The 16403-nt window shown below is 41.5% G+C and overlaps 2 protein-coding genes across 3 annotated transcripts; both read left to right on the top strand.

The window, feature by feature from the left end:
• Positions 1–760: 760 nt before the first annotated feature.
• Positions 761–7001, top strand: glmp (glycosylated lysosomal membrane protein). The gene is made up of 7 exons (XM_022205715.2): positions 761–902; positions 1333–1500; positions 1963–2052; positions 2132–2293; positions 2406–2624; positions 6200–6468; positions 6552–7001. Exons 1-7 carry the CDS (start codon positions 804–806, stop codon positions 6721–6723), a joined length of 1179 nt encoding a protein of 392 aa, XP_022061407.1. The 5' UTR covers positions 761–803; the 3' UTR covers positions 6724–7001.
• A 932-nt stretch (positions 7002–7933) lies between these two features.
• Positions 7934–15042, top strand: jtb (jumping translocation breakpoint). 2 transcript variants are annotated; one of them, XM_022205717.2, is made up of 6 exons: positions 7934–8120; positions 8846–9132; positions 10264–10304; positions 10388–10470; positions 11189–11268; positions 13790–15042. In XM_022205717.2, the coding sequence occupies exons 2-6, from the start codon at positions 9044–9046 to the stop codon at positions 13944–13946; spliced, it is 450 nt and encodes a 149-aa protein (XP_022061409.1). In that variant the 5' UTR covers positions 7934–8120; positions 8846–9043; the 3' UTR covers positions 13947–15042. The 2 variants fall into 2 exon arrangements, with proteins under 2 accessions (XP_022061409.1, XP_022061408.1); XM_022205716.2 differs by having other exon boundaries at positions 10385–10470.
• Positions 15043–16403: the final 1361 nt, after the last annotated feature.

Raw genomic sequence — 16403 nt, 5'->3', positions numbered from 1 at the left:
ATATATAAGATTATAGCATTTCTGATTTTAAAAAGTTAATGTGTATAATGTATGGTATTTATATTTCAAACTTCAAACTTTATTTATTTGTATAGCACTTTTCATGCAGAACGACACAAAGTGCTTTACAAGAATTAAAATCAAAGAAGGCAATAAATAAATACAATTAAAAATAGAAATAAAAAAAGCCCAACTCTCCACCCTCCCTACATATAGACAGCCATTCACATGCACACACCCACGCAAGCACACACACACACACATGCACAGACTCACACACCCACACAACATGACACATGACATCATCAAGACATGGCGAGGCACCGAGGAACACTAGAACTGAAATAAATAAATAGAATAAAATAAATAATGTAAAAATAAAGGTTAAAATATGTAAAACCATAAAACCCTAAAAGTTCAAAGATCGAGTAATAATAATAAATAATAATAATAATAATAATAATAATAATAATAATAATAAAGCATAAGAAGAAGGGTTAAGAATTATCAGAACAAGTTGAAGGCCTGGTTAAAAAGATGAGTCTTGAGCCTTTTTTTAAAAAAAATAAACAATTTATAATTTTTTTTTCTATTTTAATTCAGTTTCCAGTAGTCAATTATGTTTTTGTTTTTTTTGAAAAATCATTGAACTTCATGACGAAAGCGCAGCGTGATTGGCGATGAATGAGGAAGTGAAGTTCACGGTCCAGCCAATCAGAAGCCGAAAACTCACTGTTCTTCTGCGCGGTCAGCTGACAGACTCAGGAAGTCACGTGACCGCAGCGCTGACACTCACAACAAAGATGGCGTCCGCAGTGGGTAGTCGGGGCGGCGCAGCTCCTCTGATACTAATCTTCTGTGTTTTTAGGCTGTTTATTGGAGCCGAAACGTTCAACAGACAGGTAAGACGGCAGACAGGCGTAAAGAGCAAACAGCGGTGAAAACGTGTCATGAAAGTTTGTTTTTCTCGTTAAACTCGTTATTTGAGCAGAATTCAGAAGACTTGGTTTGTTTTTCTGTTTTCGTGTTCCGTCGAAGGACACATAATTTAACTTCCGAGTCTGAAAATGTAGAAATGACGTAAATGTTTAGATCGAATTTTAATTATTTAAACATGTTCGGTCAGTTTCGGTTCCGCTTCATTCTTTACCTTATATGAATCCAGCTGCTGGAAGCATGACCTGAAGAAGAACTGCACTCTTTAACGATCAATATATTCTCCATAAAACGATCAGTCAATCAAACTCAGATTTTGCAATCGGTGATGATCTTTTTCGGATTGTCCTCCTGGTGTGAAACCCCTGATTGATTGATGTATTGATTGGTAATCAGGTCACCTTTGAGATGAATCCTGGTTCTCATTCTACCCCCCCTTCTGATGGAGACCTGCTACATGTGAGAGCTGTGGGAGACAATGACACGCTGCACTACCTGCTGAGCAGCCAGGGGGCGCCGACACTGCTGCTAGTCCACACCGACAGCCCGAATTCCACTGTGCAGGTCTGATGTTACTGATTATTGATCATCAGTTTCAGATGATCTGAAGTTGTTATGAACATGAACGTACGTCCACTTGTTCTTCATGACCGAGTCCTTCATTAATATTTATGTGAACATGTTGCACAGCTGCACTTGTGTTCATTCACTCTCTGAATTCCAGGCAGGTTCTGTCTATTTTAAACTGACTGTGGTTCATATTTCACTGCAACATAAAATCCTGCAGCTCGATGGAAACAGAACAACATGAAGGAGAGAGAACTCCGAAATGTATTCTGTCAGCAGGACTCAGTTTGAAAATCGCTTCAAAAAGACTGCCTGTCATGAAACAGAAATGCGAAGAATTTGTCTTAGTTGCCATTAATCATGAAAACAAGAATTTGAATGACCCAAAATGTGACTTACTCTCTGGTGATGATTCTGTCTCACCTGTTCCTGATATTCTGACTTTCTGTTTGTCTTCAGGTGAACTGGACTCAGTTTCCGGCTCATAGCAGCCTGAAGGTGGAGCCAGAGAGCAGCATCCTGTACAGCGGTGGCGTCGTGTTCAGCCGGGTCAGTCTGTCAGTCACTTCCTGTGAGTCGTTTCAGGTGTCTCAGGTGTTCCAGGTGTTTGACTGTGTTTGTGTCTCAGCTGTTGGAGTACGATGATGTGAACGATACGGCCAAACCCTCTGATTTCTTCCCTCCGTACGAGCTGCAGAACTTCAACTGGTCCCGCATCCAGCTGTTCAATCTGACCGCTTTGCTCTGCAGCGCCTCCACCACTTTCACCAACGGCTCGCTCTGCCTGCAGGTCTGTTACTACGGTGGCATCATATGACATCATGCAGAACTGATTTCAGTACACTGATGAATAGATGCATTGATACTTTCATGACTCATTCGTGACTTCTTTTATTGTTCAGCTGTCAGTGTTTGATTCAGAGGGGCGTGGTGTGACCTGGCCCCGCCTCCTGCACTCTGCTAACTCCTCCCAGCTGGAGTTGTGGCTGAATGGAGTGTCGCCACGAGCAGCACGCTCCAGGTTCCTGCTGGAGCTGAAGGCTGTGGGCGGGGCTTATCCTCTAAGCAGGGTGGAAGTCCACCAATCGATTGATGACGAGTTCACGCCGTCCATATTCAAGGTGATCAATAACACAAAACTTTATTGAAACAGTCACAATGAACACAGTTCAAATGCAAATCAGTTCATCAGTTTGTCGTCAGAGTTCATCAACTTTAAAATGAAGTTTCACTGAGATTTATTCAAAGATTCTATCATCAACATCATTCAGACCAGTCACACGGATCCAGAACTCTGTAATCCAGGTTAAACTGGTAAGAATAACTGTCAAGCGTATCCCTTAAACTTTTCCTGCGCGCCACGCTTGAAGGTGTATGCTCAATCACTGTGGTCAGCATCAGATTTTACTCGGACAACATCCTTTAACTTTTCCAACTTTTCAGTTTATTTTGGTTTAGTTTGAATGCCACAAGTCAGTCAGGTAAAAACCTTTAGAAAAAACACACATTGAACCCCAGTATGAATATACAATTTACAGTGAATAAAATAACCAGCAGGTAAGTGAATAAATAAATAAATAGTTAATTGATTTTAGCAGATCTCAATTCCAAATTAATTGCAACTAATCAACTCAATTGCTCATTTAAATAGTACTAATTCATTTACCTAATTACTCTAAAATGCATATGAAAAAGCCTTCACCAAACCAATTCATAATACATAGCCACTGAACAGAACAAATCATCAATTGCACAGATGCCCAATAAATATATTGCACATTGCTCAATAAATATAGCAGCAAATATTAAACTGGAGTAAATTTCCAATTACCAATCAACAGTAATATTAACTAAGAGAGTTTTGTAGCCAACCAGAGCACAGCCCAAATCATTGCACATTTTATCCCCACACCATGTAGACACAGAATCAATACACAACTACTGCACACAGCCCGCACAGAGCATAAACAGAATGCAATTGAATGCTAAATGCTAGCGCTCAAAGTCCGAAAGCAGCGGCACAGCGCAATCCAAGATCTAAAAATAGAACAGTCACTCACCAGCTGCCTCTTCACAGGTTGAACATATCACGCAGTTGCTTATAGTTAGGTAGAGTGAGTTTACCGTATGCTCACCCTCCCGGTTACTCGCTTGTCAAACAGTTCATTTTCGAGAATGAATGAATCCGACCTTTAAATGGATCCGACTGGCGTGAGTGGCAGCGGACGAAAGTTCCGCCTCAGCACACAGGCAGCTGACTAGCGCAACAATAACAGCTGCAGAGTTGGTACCTTGTTCTGTCCAGAGATCTTCAATTCACGAAGGAGAAACCAGAAGAAACTGATTCATCGATTATCAGAATAGTTAGAGGTTAACGGTTGACTAATCAATTAATCAGGCATGTTATTTGGTCGCGGATCCACGAAAATTCGCGTATCGAGGTATCAATTTTGAGACCCAACGTGAATCGCCCAAATTCGATGAGACAAAAAATATGGGGTGTAAGGGGTATAGGGTTGGATCGCACGTAGTTGTCAACAATGTGCTGGCAAAAGCACGAGTTGGAAACGATTGGAGAGCATTATCGAAAGTTAGATGTAGCTGGGAAAGCGAGGTGCATGGTGTGCGACGATGAGACAAAATACAGCAACAGAGGATGCCAAGCGCTGATAGACCACATGAAAATGAAAAATCATGCCAGGAAATTGTACGAAAAGCGCTGTAACCACCAAATGCCCAGCAATTTTTTCACCCGGCGGAGGGAAGAGACGCGACAACAGGACCAAACATACGGGATCAGTAGTGTGTACTTGCAACCATAGACATAATAAAGAGTAGACGCCGCTCGGGCTGCTGCGCAGCGAGAAATACGGCCGCCATCTGGGTCCGGTCACCCGCTCCACTCAGCGCTGTTTGACAGCGCATTTAATCCATCTTAACTCTGAATATTAAACTGATTTCCACGTGTTTTTATTTTTATTTTTTGCTGCAAATGTCATACATGTAGCTATGATACAGGACAAATGGTTCGGCGTATTTTAATATTCATAGCGGGAATAATAGATAATAATAATAATAATAGGTAATAGAATATTCTGATATTAAGCTCAACTGTAGACAGGTATTTTGCAAACACTGTAAACACACACACACACACACACACACTAATATATGTTAGAGAAGCAGATAATGGCAGTAAAGTCAATTATTTTAATAATTTGAAGAGACAATATATGATTACGCTATATATACCGGGCTGGCCACAACAAGTCTGACAGAGCCAAGCAGCTGAACATCAGCCGGATGACCGTCCACAGAGTCACGGAGAGGCTCAAGAATGGTGAAGATCTTTCAGTGATCTTTCAGGAATGGTGAAGACCTGAAAGATCTTCACCATTCTTGAGCCTCTCCGCAACTCTGTGGACGGTCATCCGGCTGATGTTCAGCACAAAGGAGAGCAGATATCTCAACTCTTTTGACTTCCATCTTGATACAACTTCACCAGAGAAAAAAAATTGTATTAAGGACACCTGCCTATAAGGTAGAACTTTCAGTTTATTTAATGGAATTTTTCACTCTGACATGTAAACGTCTCTAAAGATCATGAAACCGAGTGTAACAGAACTTTTACAAAGCCTGGTACATATATAAACAAAATACTGACTAATGAACACATATTTCTATATAAAACAATAGATAGAAGTTATATATCAGAAAACATAATATATATAAATCATATGTGGAGTATTAATATAATCAATATATCAGAGAAAATTATTATATAAATCATATATAGACTATCAGTATAATTCATCCATCCATCCATCCATCCATTCTCTATACACCGCTTTATCCTCATTAGGGTCGCGGGGGGTGCTGGAGCCTATCCCAGCTGACTTGGGTGAAGGCAGGAGACACCCTGGACAGATCACCAGTCTGTCACAGGGCTAATTCATACATATATATTAAAAAAGATATATCAGAAAATGATAACATAGATATATATATATTGTTTTATATAGAAATGTGTTCATTAGTCAGTATTTTGTTTATATATGTATATATGGTGTAATCATATATTGTCTCTTCAAATTATTAAAATAATTTGGTCCAAACAGCGCTGAGTGGAGCGGCTGACCGGACCAAGATGGCGACCCCACCGCTCGTCAGCCCCAATAGACAGTAGCGGTTGATGCGGCGTCTACTCTTTATTGTGTCTATGCTTGCAACAACCCAGTGGCATTGCCCCACAAGTTCCTCAACAGAAGAGGCTCACTCCCATGGTCGATCGGAAAGCACACATAGTGATGACTTCATGTGGCTCATTCAAATTTGAATCCAGTATAAATATTTGGTTTCATCATATTAACGTGACTTTGTGCTGTTTTTGGGGGGTGCCTAGAAGGTCCCATACAGACATTTTTTAAGCCTTCATGTTTAAAGAATTCTAGGTGTCAGAGTTCACCAGAATGCACCATTTCAGCCTTTAAATTTCAAAGGTTTCTTGCAAACCCTCCCCCCGGCTCAGTTGCTCCGCTCCCTCGCTTCCAAGGATTCACTTATTTGGTAATTTCCCAATGACATGCCTGATTAATCACTGCTGCTCTAGCGGACACTTTGTTGTGTTGCGTGTCTGTGTTGCCATCCCTGGTTGGTTGTCGATCTCTACCTGAACCAGATGTGTTGTGTCTCTCAGGTGTCTCAGTGGGTTTCCTCACAGAACAGCAGCTCTGATGTTCTGGGCTTCGCTCAGTGGAAGCCGGTGGCGTACCGCCAACGCAATCCAGTTCTGGAGGACGCCACGCCGTGCCGCCACTCGGAGCCGCAGCCTCAGAGTGGCGAGGTGACAGCGAATTCGTCCGCTCTGATCCATGCATTCTACTCAGAACCGAAGGTGGTTGGACTGAACATGAGCTTCGGCCTCGCTGGAGAACCGTTCTATAACAACACCAAGTTCCTCAGCTGGTCTGTTCGGGTCCAGATATTCTCATCAATCGCTCAATTGGATCGATTAGCAAACACTCACCTCTCCTTCCTCCCTCTCTCAGGACGCTGCTGGTCGGTGTTGGCTCTCCGCCTGTCGACTTCTTCTCTCCGCTGGTTATATCCATCATGGCGGTCGGTCTGGGAACTCCCATCTTCCTCCTGCTGCTGGGCGGAGTCTACGTCTGCGTCCGTAAGAGGACGACCTCAACTACGGCCTACGAGCCAATCAACTAACAGCTGACACGGACAGGTGACATCACTGTGACAGCCCAGCTCATCAGCAGCCTGGAGAGTTTGCCTCAGGAACATGGGACTTGACCTGCCCGCAGTCGACCAATCAGAACGCAAGGTTCCAGTATGTTCTGACGATGAACTGAGATTTAGGAGTTTTACCTGAACAAATGACAAAGGTTTTACTCTGAAATCTGAATCTATCTGACTTTTTATTGTTTGTATGTTTTTACATTTCTTCTAAAACTGATTGGACTTAATAAAATGTTGTTTAAATCCCATGTGAAGCACCTTTATTAGCTGTAACTATGTTTCAATCTCGTACACTGGTTCTGTGAAGCGTTTTTATTTCAGTTAGTCACATGTATGTACACATGAGAGTTGAAAATTTGTCAGAGACTTAGTGTCACTTCTTCATCTATGTTTTCAGTCTGACACTAAATCTTTTTCACTTTAGTTTTAAGTAAAATTCTTCCTGTATGAGAAGGAAACAGCAGTCAATCAAACAAAGTCAGTAAATAAACAATGAAGCACTTTTAAAATATATATTCCTGCTATCATATGCTGTAAATACATGTATAAGTATCTATAACTTTTTATCTTTACACTTTTCTGTTGTTATTCTGTCAAGGAACGCGGTCGTGTGACGATCGGTGTTGGTCTGTCTGTCAGTACTATTATTCAAAAGCAGATTAATGGATTTGGATGAAATTGTCAGTGACGGTCAGAAATAAGACAACCACCAATTGATTAAATTTTGGCTTATAGTCTGGATCCACAAATGTTTTAAAGATTTCAGCTGTCGGAAAGGATACGACTGAGCAGACTTGGCGGAGTACTGCGTTCTCTAAGTGCTTTTCTATTTTTTTGCGATCCTCCTTTGTCAGTTTTCTGTTTATTTACGGTTTTAAATAAAGATTGTATTTAAGAAAAAACACAGGGGCGCATGCGCACCTTAAGGGTGACGAGAGAGCGGAAAAGAAACTGTGAACTTCAACTTAACTTTAACTTTGTATATGACAATTCAATTCAGTCTGTGATATACAATGTAGCATAAATGGCACGATAATAGAACATTGCAATGATAAGACTAATAATAAACGGATAGTAGAGTAATAAATGGATGTAGTAAAATCAGTAAAAACATGAAAAACATTTCTAAAACCATCGAGTCGTGCTCTTACTGTGAAAAGCCGTACAGGAAGTGCTACCTATGTTACTCTGCGCTAACCTGTCGGTGTGACGCGGTCTGATCCAGTAAGACACTGAGGAGTTCACCGGGGGATCTCCGTTAACCGGAGGATTTAACGAACACTTTGGGTCTGCTCCGGGTCAAATCCGTTTTTAGTGTTTTTCTTTCCACATTGGTTCCAAAATGGTGACTGTTTCTGTGGATTCCGGTGAGTTTTCCGAGCTAAAGCTGAGCTAACGTTAGCTCGTCTCTGTGTTAGCAGGCTGTTAGCATTATTAGCTCCAAGTGTTTATCTGAGGTTCATTAATAATCACTGATGTAAACAACAGTTAGCCGGTTAGCTGCTGTGCTAACACCGTCAGACAGACTGACTCAGAGCTGATTAGTGATTATTCACCGAGTGGAAACTGTCGTCAGACCACAGATCAACTCATTATCAGTTTCTGTATCGATTAAGTGTTGAGTTGGTTTAAAGTCAGTTTCTGTTAAGCGAAGCAGAGGTCAGGAGAAGCTGTGGTTCACTCTGTCTTTAAAATAAACGAAACAAACGTATTTTTGAAAAGTTTTTGTTGAACAGTGACGTGTTCATAGATGAAACCGATGATCAATAACTGACAGGCAGAGCATTTAGTGTTTCTGCCACATATATTTAAAGGTTTGTTAAATTTCATGAGATGACTTTAAAATCTCTGGAAAGATTGAAACACTGACACAGATATTGGAGATAGTTTTTAGACTTTGTGCTGCTAATTTGTTCAAACCAGCAACATACACAAGAACTTCTCTTCTGGTTCAGTCTTTGACAATTAGAATCATGAGAATTCAGATAGAAACAGCAGAAAAAGTAATTTACGTTGATCTTCACAGATTTAAAGATCATTTAAAAGGGAGAATTCTGTTATTAATGACTGATTGATTTGTTGTATCTTTCAGGATTCAGCGGCCTGAAGCCTTAAAACTCTGAGTTCAGTTCGACCATCATGTAAACAGACCAACCAGGAGTCAGAGTGCACACAGGACCAGAACCAGGAGGTAACCAGGAGGTAACCAGGTGATAACCAGGAGGTACCCAGTCACTACCCAGCAGCTGTCAGGGTGGCTGCGCTGTTGTCCTGCTGCAGAAGCAGACTGATGGAGAGCGACTGTCGGATCCCCGTCGCCTGCTGCCGGCCGCGAGTCCTCGTCCTTCACGCTCTGTTCTGGGGCCTAGTCTCCCTCAGGTGAGAGAACCAAGAACCAGGACAGTTCAGGTTTCTATCACAGGAGGTTATAAGGTTCTGTTACGGACCGTTCTAGGTTCTCGTGGAAACTGAGGTTTTTTAAACATCATTGAGGTGGTTCTGTTGGGCTCTGTGTGTTGTGGATTTAACAAGAAACGCACTCAGAGACAGAAATCACAGCACTGTAGAATGTGGCCATAGAGATGTACCCACAAACAAAATGACCATGCACTGAGCACAGGCGTGTGTTATGCATGTGTACGTTATGTACGGATACCGAATCACGTGACCTGAGCATGTAGTGGGCGAGAGGAATTGATGGGACTCAGAAACACCCCCACAATTTAATCACTTGTTCCTTGTATCATTTTAAGTCCTGATAAGTCCACAGCAGTGGATTTGTAGTGGGATCACCATCATGTGATCGTCAGCAGGCAGCTGACGTAGTGTTCACTTGTTGTCATAGTTACAGTGATGTTGTGCTGCTATCTCGCAATGATACAGAAATCTTTAACAAATCCGTGGATCCAGACTATAAGCTGCATCACTACCACAATCTACTCACTTGGACCTCGTGTCATTTCATCCAAAACCATTAGTCCATTTTTGTAATGTAATGTTGCTAACAGACAGACCAACGCCAACGGTCACATAACTCCGCCTACTTGGTGGAGTAATAAATATATAGAACTTCCATGTCTTCTAAATAAAGTACAGAAGTACTCAGATGTTTACTTCAGTACTTTGTAGAAGTTTGTTTGGCAGCAGCTTCCCTACAGACTCTGAACACCTGATCAGGTGACCTCACTCCTGTTTTGCTTTAGCAGCTGAAGAACCAGGCTGTCTTTAAATATCCATGCTACCTACTGTATAGAACACCAGAAAAAAGGTGAATTATTTCACAGTACTTGCCAGATCGCCACACTGAAACCTGAAAACTGCTCCATCCAGAGTTCATCAGAGTGTTTTCCATGATGGTGTCTGACTATAAACATTCTCACTGCAGTTAGAGGTTTAATATTCTAACATCGTCTCTGAGATTCATAAGAACAGCTGCAGTTCCAAAACACAATCAGAAATACTTCATCGAATACTTAAGTATAAAGTAAATCTTGTGCTGTTGTGTTTCAGAGTGTTTGGAGCTGCTCTGCTGAGTGAAGAGAAAACTACAGGTACCAACAGGCTGCGTTCAACACCTCAAATCAAACATTCAGTGAGTTGCAGCTGTTTAACTCTGTTTTTCTATGTGCAGCAGTGAAGTCTGTCATCACACCCTGCTGGCTGCTGGAGGAGTTTGTGGTGACGGAGGAGTGTGTTCGCTGCAACGACTTTGACTCTGTAAGTTTTCAAAAGATGCTTTATTCAGAGATGTTTGTGTCTTTGAACGTACCACGAGACAGTTTCTGAAAAAAATTATTCGAAAACAAACATCAGCCTGTCAGCATCTGGAAGAACAGTTTCTGCTTTTATAGTATAAAATCTGAATATTTGTTTAGTTTAGTCTTTATTTAAGGGACAATGTACAGAAACATTAAGCTCACATGAGTCAGAGATGTGCTGCACCAGATTATAGCTGTATTAATGTTGTAAAGATGTTTGTGTAATTTTAGGTTGATGTTTTAATTTCTTTCTGAGATAATTTTTTTCTAAAATTACACGTCGACCCAGTTTCTGATTTTTCAGCCAAAGCACAGATGGTCGAGCAGAAGCCGCTGATGATCTGAGATGGAATAAATCCTTATGTTTAATTTGTAGGCACAGCTGCTGTCAAACAGAAACCAAACACATAATTTCAGCTGGTCCAGCTTGTGAATGTTTCAGGTTTTTAACGTCATCGCCGTTTATTAACACACACATGTTCTGACTCACCTGGTGACAGCTGCAGATATCAATCAATCAGCTTCCTTCTAAATCTACTTCACTGAGCAGAAAGTTGCACACTGGAGAACTTAAGCTCCACAGAGGATCTGGATTGTGAAAGTAAATCAGCCCTGCCGGGTCAAACTGGACCTGCAGCATCAGAATCACATGTGGTTGTTCTGAATGTTTGTTGCAGAAGTCGCAGGCGGCCTGCAGACAGACGGGATACGTGGAGAAGGTGAACTGCACCAAGTCCAGCAGGGAGGAGTACAAGAGGTGAGACCACACCTGAACACACAATGACTGTTCAGACACACAAACACAACATGTGAGCAGAGCTGAAACCAGAAACAAGTTTTAATAAACGTTGAGTAAACTGTTTGATAGTTTGACTAGTTCAGTTGAACTAGTTTAGTTTAACTTTATTGCAAACAGCCACAAGTCTCATAATCAAACTTCAGTTTGATGAACAAACGTCCAGTTTCTCCTGGATCATTAGCAGCCAATCAGATGGGCCGATGCTGAGATGTTCCTAGAAGATGAACTTCAGGGTCTAAAATCGAGGAATTGAGCCGATATCAGGGTGTCATCTTTCTGATTGGTTGTTATTTTTATTGGTCGGTTCCCAATAAATAGTAAACTTTAACACTAGACAATTCCCGCATACGGAAATCGTGGGAGGGGCTCGGGCCGTCCACCCGTCGGGCCGTCCACCCGTCGGGCCGTCTGAAATGTGTGTTCACATCCTATGCATCACCTGGGGGCTAAGCCCCCCTGTCCTTTAAACCTAGTGACACCTCTGTGGCACTACAGCACATGCCCTGAGAGGGTTTTTTTTGTTTGTTTGTTGCTGAAGACAGGGGTTTTTTGGAGGCTTCTTTATGAGAAACCATAAATCCCGCCATCACAATATATCCATGGCTGAAAAGAAGAGCTTGTTTTTTTTTAACACTAAAATGAATTGTGTAGGTGAAAATATGTATGGAAAAGCATAAATCCCACCATCACAATATATACATGCCTGAAAAGACGAGATTTGGGTGTTTTTAAGACTAAAATGAAGTGTGTAGGTGAAATTCTGATGAAGCACGTCATAAAACATGACTTAGAGAAAAGATGGAAACTCGGCAGGAAAAAATCACAATCGGGATTCGAACCCAAGCCGCCCGCACCAAACCCGACCACCCAATCCATTCACCTATCAGTGACTGATACTGGCAAGCGTATCTTGCCCCATTTGAAGTGTTAGTTTTACTTCCTGGTTCTCAGCACGGCGCGATGTCGAGTTCTGCCGATAATTACGAAATAACCGTTAATCTCAGCTGAAAAGTGAAATAACCGTGAGCGAGAGGAAGCCTGTGGCTAACCAGAAATGTAATTATTTTCCAGATATTGTGAGAAATGACCGAGCGCCGGCGATTTTAAAAACACTCTCCCTCCATGAGCCAGATGATTCAGTTTGCATGGGCGCCTATGGAGAGAACGGTGCGACTTTGCTCTAAACTGCTGCCTGTCATTTCACTTCAGAAAGAGCAAGGTCTTCAAACTTGGATTCATTTGAATCCCAGGAAAATTGTCTACAATCTGGCCGAATTTCATTTCCCTAGCATTTATGGTTTGGTCGTGAGAGCGATTCAATCGTGAAAGTTTTAGGCGGATTTTGCATCTCTGCTCCACTCTGTCGAGTCACATGACACACTCTAAAGAGAGCAGATTTTGAGAATTTTCACTTTTTGAGGACTCACTGAGCAAAAACTGTAAATGTCAGCATGACATAAAATACATCCCTGCGTAGACAAGAAAAATCACTACGTTTTGATGGTTAAATGACGTTTCTAGGTGAAAGTATGGCGAAGCAGTGGCGTTGTGAAAACAGGTGAGTCTTCACTCTGAGTGATTCAGTAATCCCATTCATGTGTATGTGGAAAATTAATGCAGTTTTTTGCTCATAACTCTGGCAAATATGAATGAATGTCTTAGAAAATAGATAGCCATCGATTCCCCATAAAACCACATACGCTGATATATAATTTGTGTGTGATTTGTCAAAGCCCTGGGAGGAGTAGCGAGCCAAAGTTTTAGGCGGAAGAAGAATAATAAAACAAAAAAATAAGAAACCCCACAGGAGAGCAATAGGGCCTCTGGCATTTCATGCCCGAGCCCCTAATAATGAAAATAAACATGAAAACAAAATGTTATTGATCTCAGTTGATCAATCAGTAAACGGAGAACATCATAGCATCACTTCTGTTGGTATTGTGCTTAACCAGATATTTTTTCCGTAGTAATGAAGAAGTCTAGTTGTGAGTGATCCGCTGCTGTTAATACAGACTATTTGATGCAAATCTGCTCCCAATGTCAGTTTTTGGACTTGATGCTACTAATCAATATCAATCCTCATCAATCTTGACTAAAATCTACATTTTAGTATGGCTGAACTCTATCTATCTATCTATCTATCTATCTATCTATCTATCTATCATCTTACTTTATTTAAAATCTTGATTTCATAACGTCGTCTGACAACAAACACAGAAGTTAAAAACAAACACTGCTGAGAATTCACACAGATTTACTGTAAAAATGAGCCTTAGACAGAAAGTTAGAAGATAGAAAGTCTCATTCATCTGTCAATCACAGACAGAGAGTCTTCTTCCTGAAGGGGGCGGGGCCATCAGCAGCTCATTTAAAACTACATACAGTGAAACCAGAAATACAGAGTCCTAGAGGAATCATTGATCTGTGTCTGAAAGCAGCTGATAATCGATCAGATAATCAAACCGTGTCTCTCCCTCAGCTGTCGATCTGCTCTCATGGAGGAACATCTCTTCTGGAAGTTCGAGGCGGCCATGTTGGGTCTGACAGTTCTCTTCGCCGTCCTGGTTGTCATCCGTCAGCGCTGGCTCGACCGCCTCGCCTCCGAAAAGGTCCGGCGCCAGATTGAGTCCATCTAGGACTCCAGAACCAGGTTCAGAACCAGGATCGGGTTCAGGACTGAACGTAGGAAGAACCTCCAGTGACTGTTGATTAAAGCTGCTGAACATGACGAGGAGGTTCTGTTCCAGTTCTGCTTCATCTTCACCAGCGACTTCTCATTCCCTCTTAGCCCACAACAGACTGAGCAGCAGATTATGAGCCAGAACCAGGATCAGAACCAGGATAGGAACTATTATGAGAACCTGGATCAGACCTTCAGTTTTCACTCTGGACCGACAGTCTGTCAGGTTATAATCCAGCTGTCAGATCTCATGATTTACAAAGAGAACCGGGACAGACGAACACTGAGGCTCCAACTGGACCAGAACCTCAGACTGTCTCCACCTCCTTCACAGGTGAAGCCAGAATGTGTCAGAACTGGGTGCTGTGGTGTGCAGCAGTGACATCATGGTGGTTCTGACCCGGTCTGAGTGATGTCATCAGCTGCCACGGCGCCTGTTTCTGCCACAGTCTGACTTCATGTTTGGTTACACTCACCACCTGAAAACCAGGCGCGTGCACGTCAAAACCAGGTGTGTGCATGTGAACAGAACCATCCTGAGGAGGTGGGGCCAAAGGTGATAACTCCGCCCACCGATTGGTCACATTATGCCCCTGAGCCTCAGACAGCTGGAAGAAGTACTCACCTCTTTACAGTACTAACATCACAGAGTAGAAATACTGTAAAGTACAAGTATTCATTTCAGAGTGTTCAACAGAAGTTTCACTGTCATGTCGAGTCAGACTGTTTATTAGGTCATTATACTCTGCATCAATAATGTTATTGATCTGATCAGTTTGAACAGGAAACTGTGGATTATTGAACCAGCAGAACCTTTCATTCTGAAAATGGAGCTTTAAGTGAAATCAGTTGGACTCGTCATGTCTGCTCGCTGGGCTCTGATTGGTCCCTGCTCAGAGCAAAGGGAGTCTCTGATTGGTCGGAGCATTTTGGACTTGTTTTTTCCCCTTTTTGTCAAACGTCTTTAAACGCAGCAGCTGATTTTACTGTAAATATGTTTCTGCTTTTGTTTCTCTGTGAAGTTTCTGGTTGAATAAATGGAAGAGAAACAACCTCTGTGTGATGTTTGGTGACGGAAACTCCAGGTTCCAGTTCCACTTTTTTCTGGTGTAGAAGTTCTTGAGTGATGTTGTTTTCCAGCTGAAATGTTCCTCTTCTTCCAGCACCTGGTCAGCCAGTAGTTTGGTTCATCTTCAGACATTCATGCTGCATCTAGAAATGTCATCAACACCTTTTACATTCATACAGCCTCGTATCATCACACTTCCACCTCCGTGCTTCACTGTCAGGATTCCCTGTGGTAGTCCTGTTCAGGTTCACACCAAACATGCTGGACTCCATCTGAGTCCAATTAATTTATCTTCATCTGACCAAAGAATATTCTCCAGCATTCATCAGGCTTCTTTTTATGTTCTTTAAAACAGTTTCATCTGGAAGTTTAGTTCTGAGCAGTAACCCGGTTTTGTTCTTGTCCTCCATCCATAGACGTTGATGTTCTGAAGTGTCCTCCACACTGTCTGAGCTTCACACAAACTCTTAATTTACTTTCATAACTCTTAAAACAAGTCTGAAGCAGCTGCCGTCTGTTTTTCACAGCTAGATCGTGAAAGTAGTTCACTGTCTGTGGAGTCATTCTAGGAGCTCTGATTAGTGGTACTATGGCTTCTTTTATACCTCCTGATTACTGCTGACACTGTGGTTCACTGATTTTAGCTGATCTTTGATCCTTTTCCATCTTTGTCAAGTCTCAGTCAGATTTTTCTCTTCCTCTGTTCAGTTCTTTTCCATGTGGATCCATAATGCAGACATAGATACACACAGTCCATAGGTCCAGAACTGAGAAAGTTCTGCTGTTCACAGCTCATTTTAGAACCATGTTCATCAGTTAGAGTGGTTGGAAATCACAGCAGGACTCAGTTTGGTCCTTTGAGTTTGAGATAAAATATTCTGCTGTTCAAATTAAAAGTACTGCAGTGATGAAGAGATGAAACTGTTCAGGATAATTCAGTGAATTAATTAACTCTATCTGTTCAGTTTCCAAAACTAAATGTGCTTCCAGCATCATCATAAAGTCAAGTTCCAAGGAACGGGAAGTTTTATTAAAGGCTAACTACAGAATAAAATTCACGTCATAACCAAATCCTGAATCAATTGAATAAAATCTGTCATTGTTGAAAACACATTTTTAGAGATTTTCGTATTAAATAGTAATCACAACATCTCTCCTGTTATACTGAGCTTTATCTGGTTAATCCATTACTCAAACCCAGCGCCAACTGTTTATCTTTTATTAATTAAGTAATTTTATTAATTGTTTCAGAATTTTAAACTTCAATCCTTAGAAGAGTTTACAAAAGGAAGCTGTCTTTTTCTTAAAAAGAAATCTATTCTTACATTTATTTAAACATTTGAA

This window comes from Acanthochromis polyacanthus, chromosome 11, assembly GCF_021347895.1.
Source record: "Acanthochromis polyacanthus isolate Apoly-LR-REF ecotype Palm Island chromosome 11, KAUST_Apoly_ChrSc, whole genome shotgun sequence".
In the NCBI taxonomy this organism is placed as follows: domain Eukaryota; kingdom Metazoa; phylum Chordata; class Actinopteri; family Pomacentridae; genus Acanthochromis; species Acanthochromis polyacanthus.
This window is presented reverse-complemented; position numbering and strand designations above follow the sequence as displayed.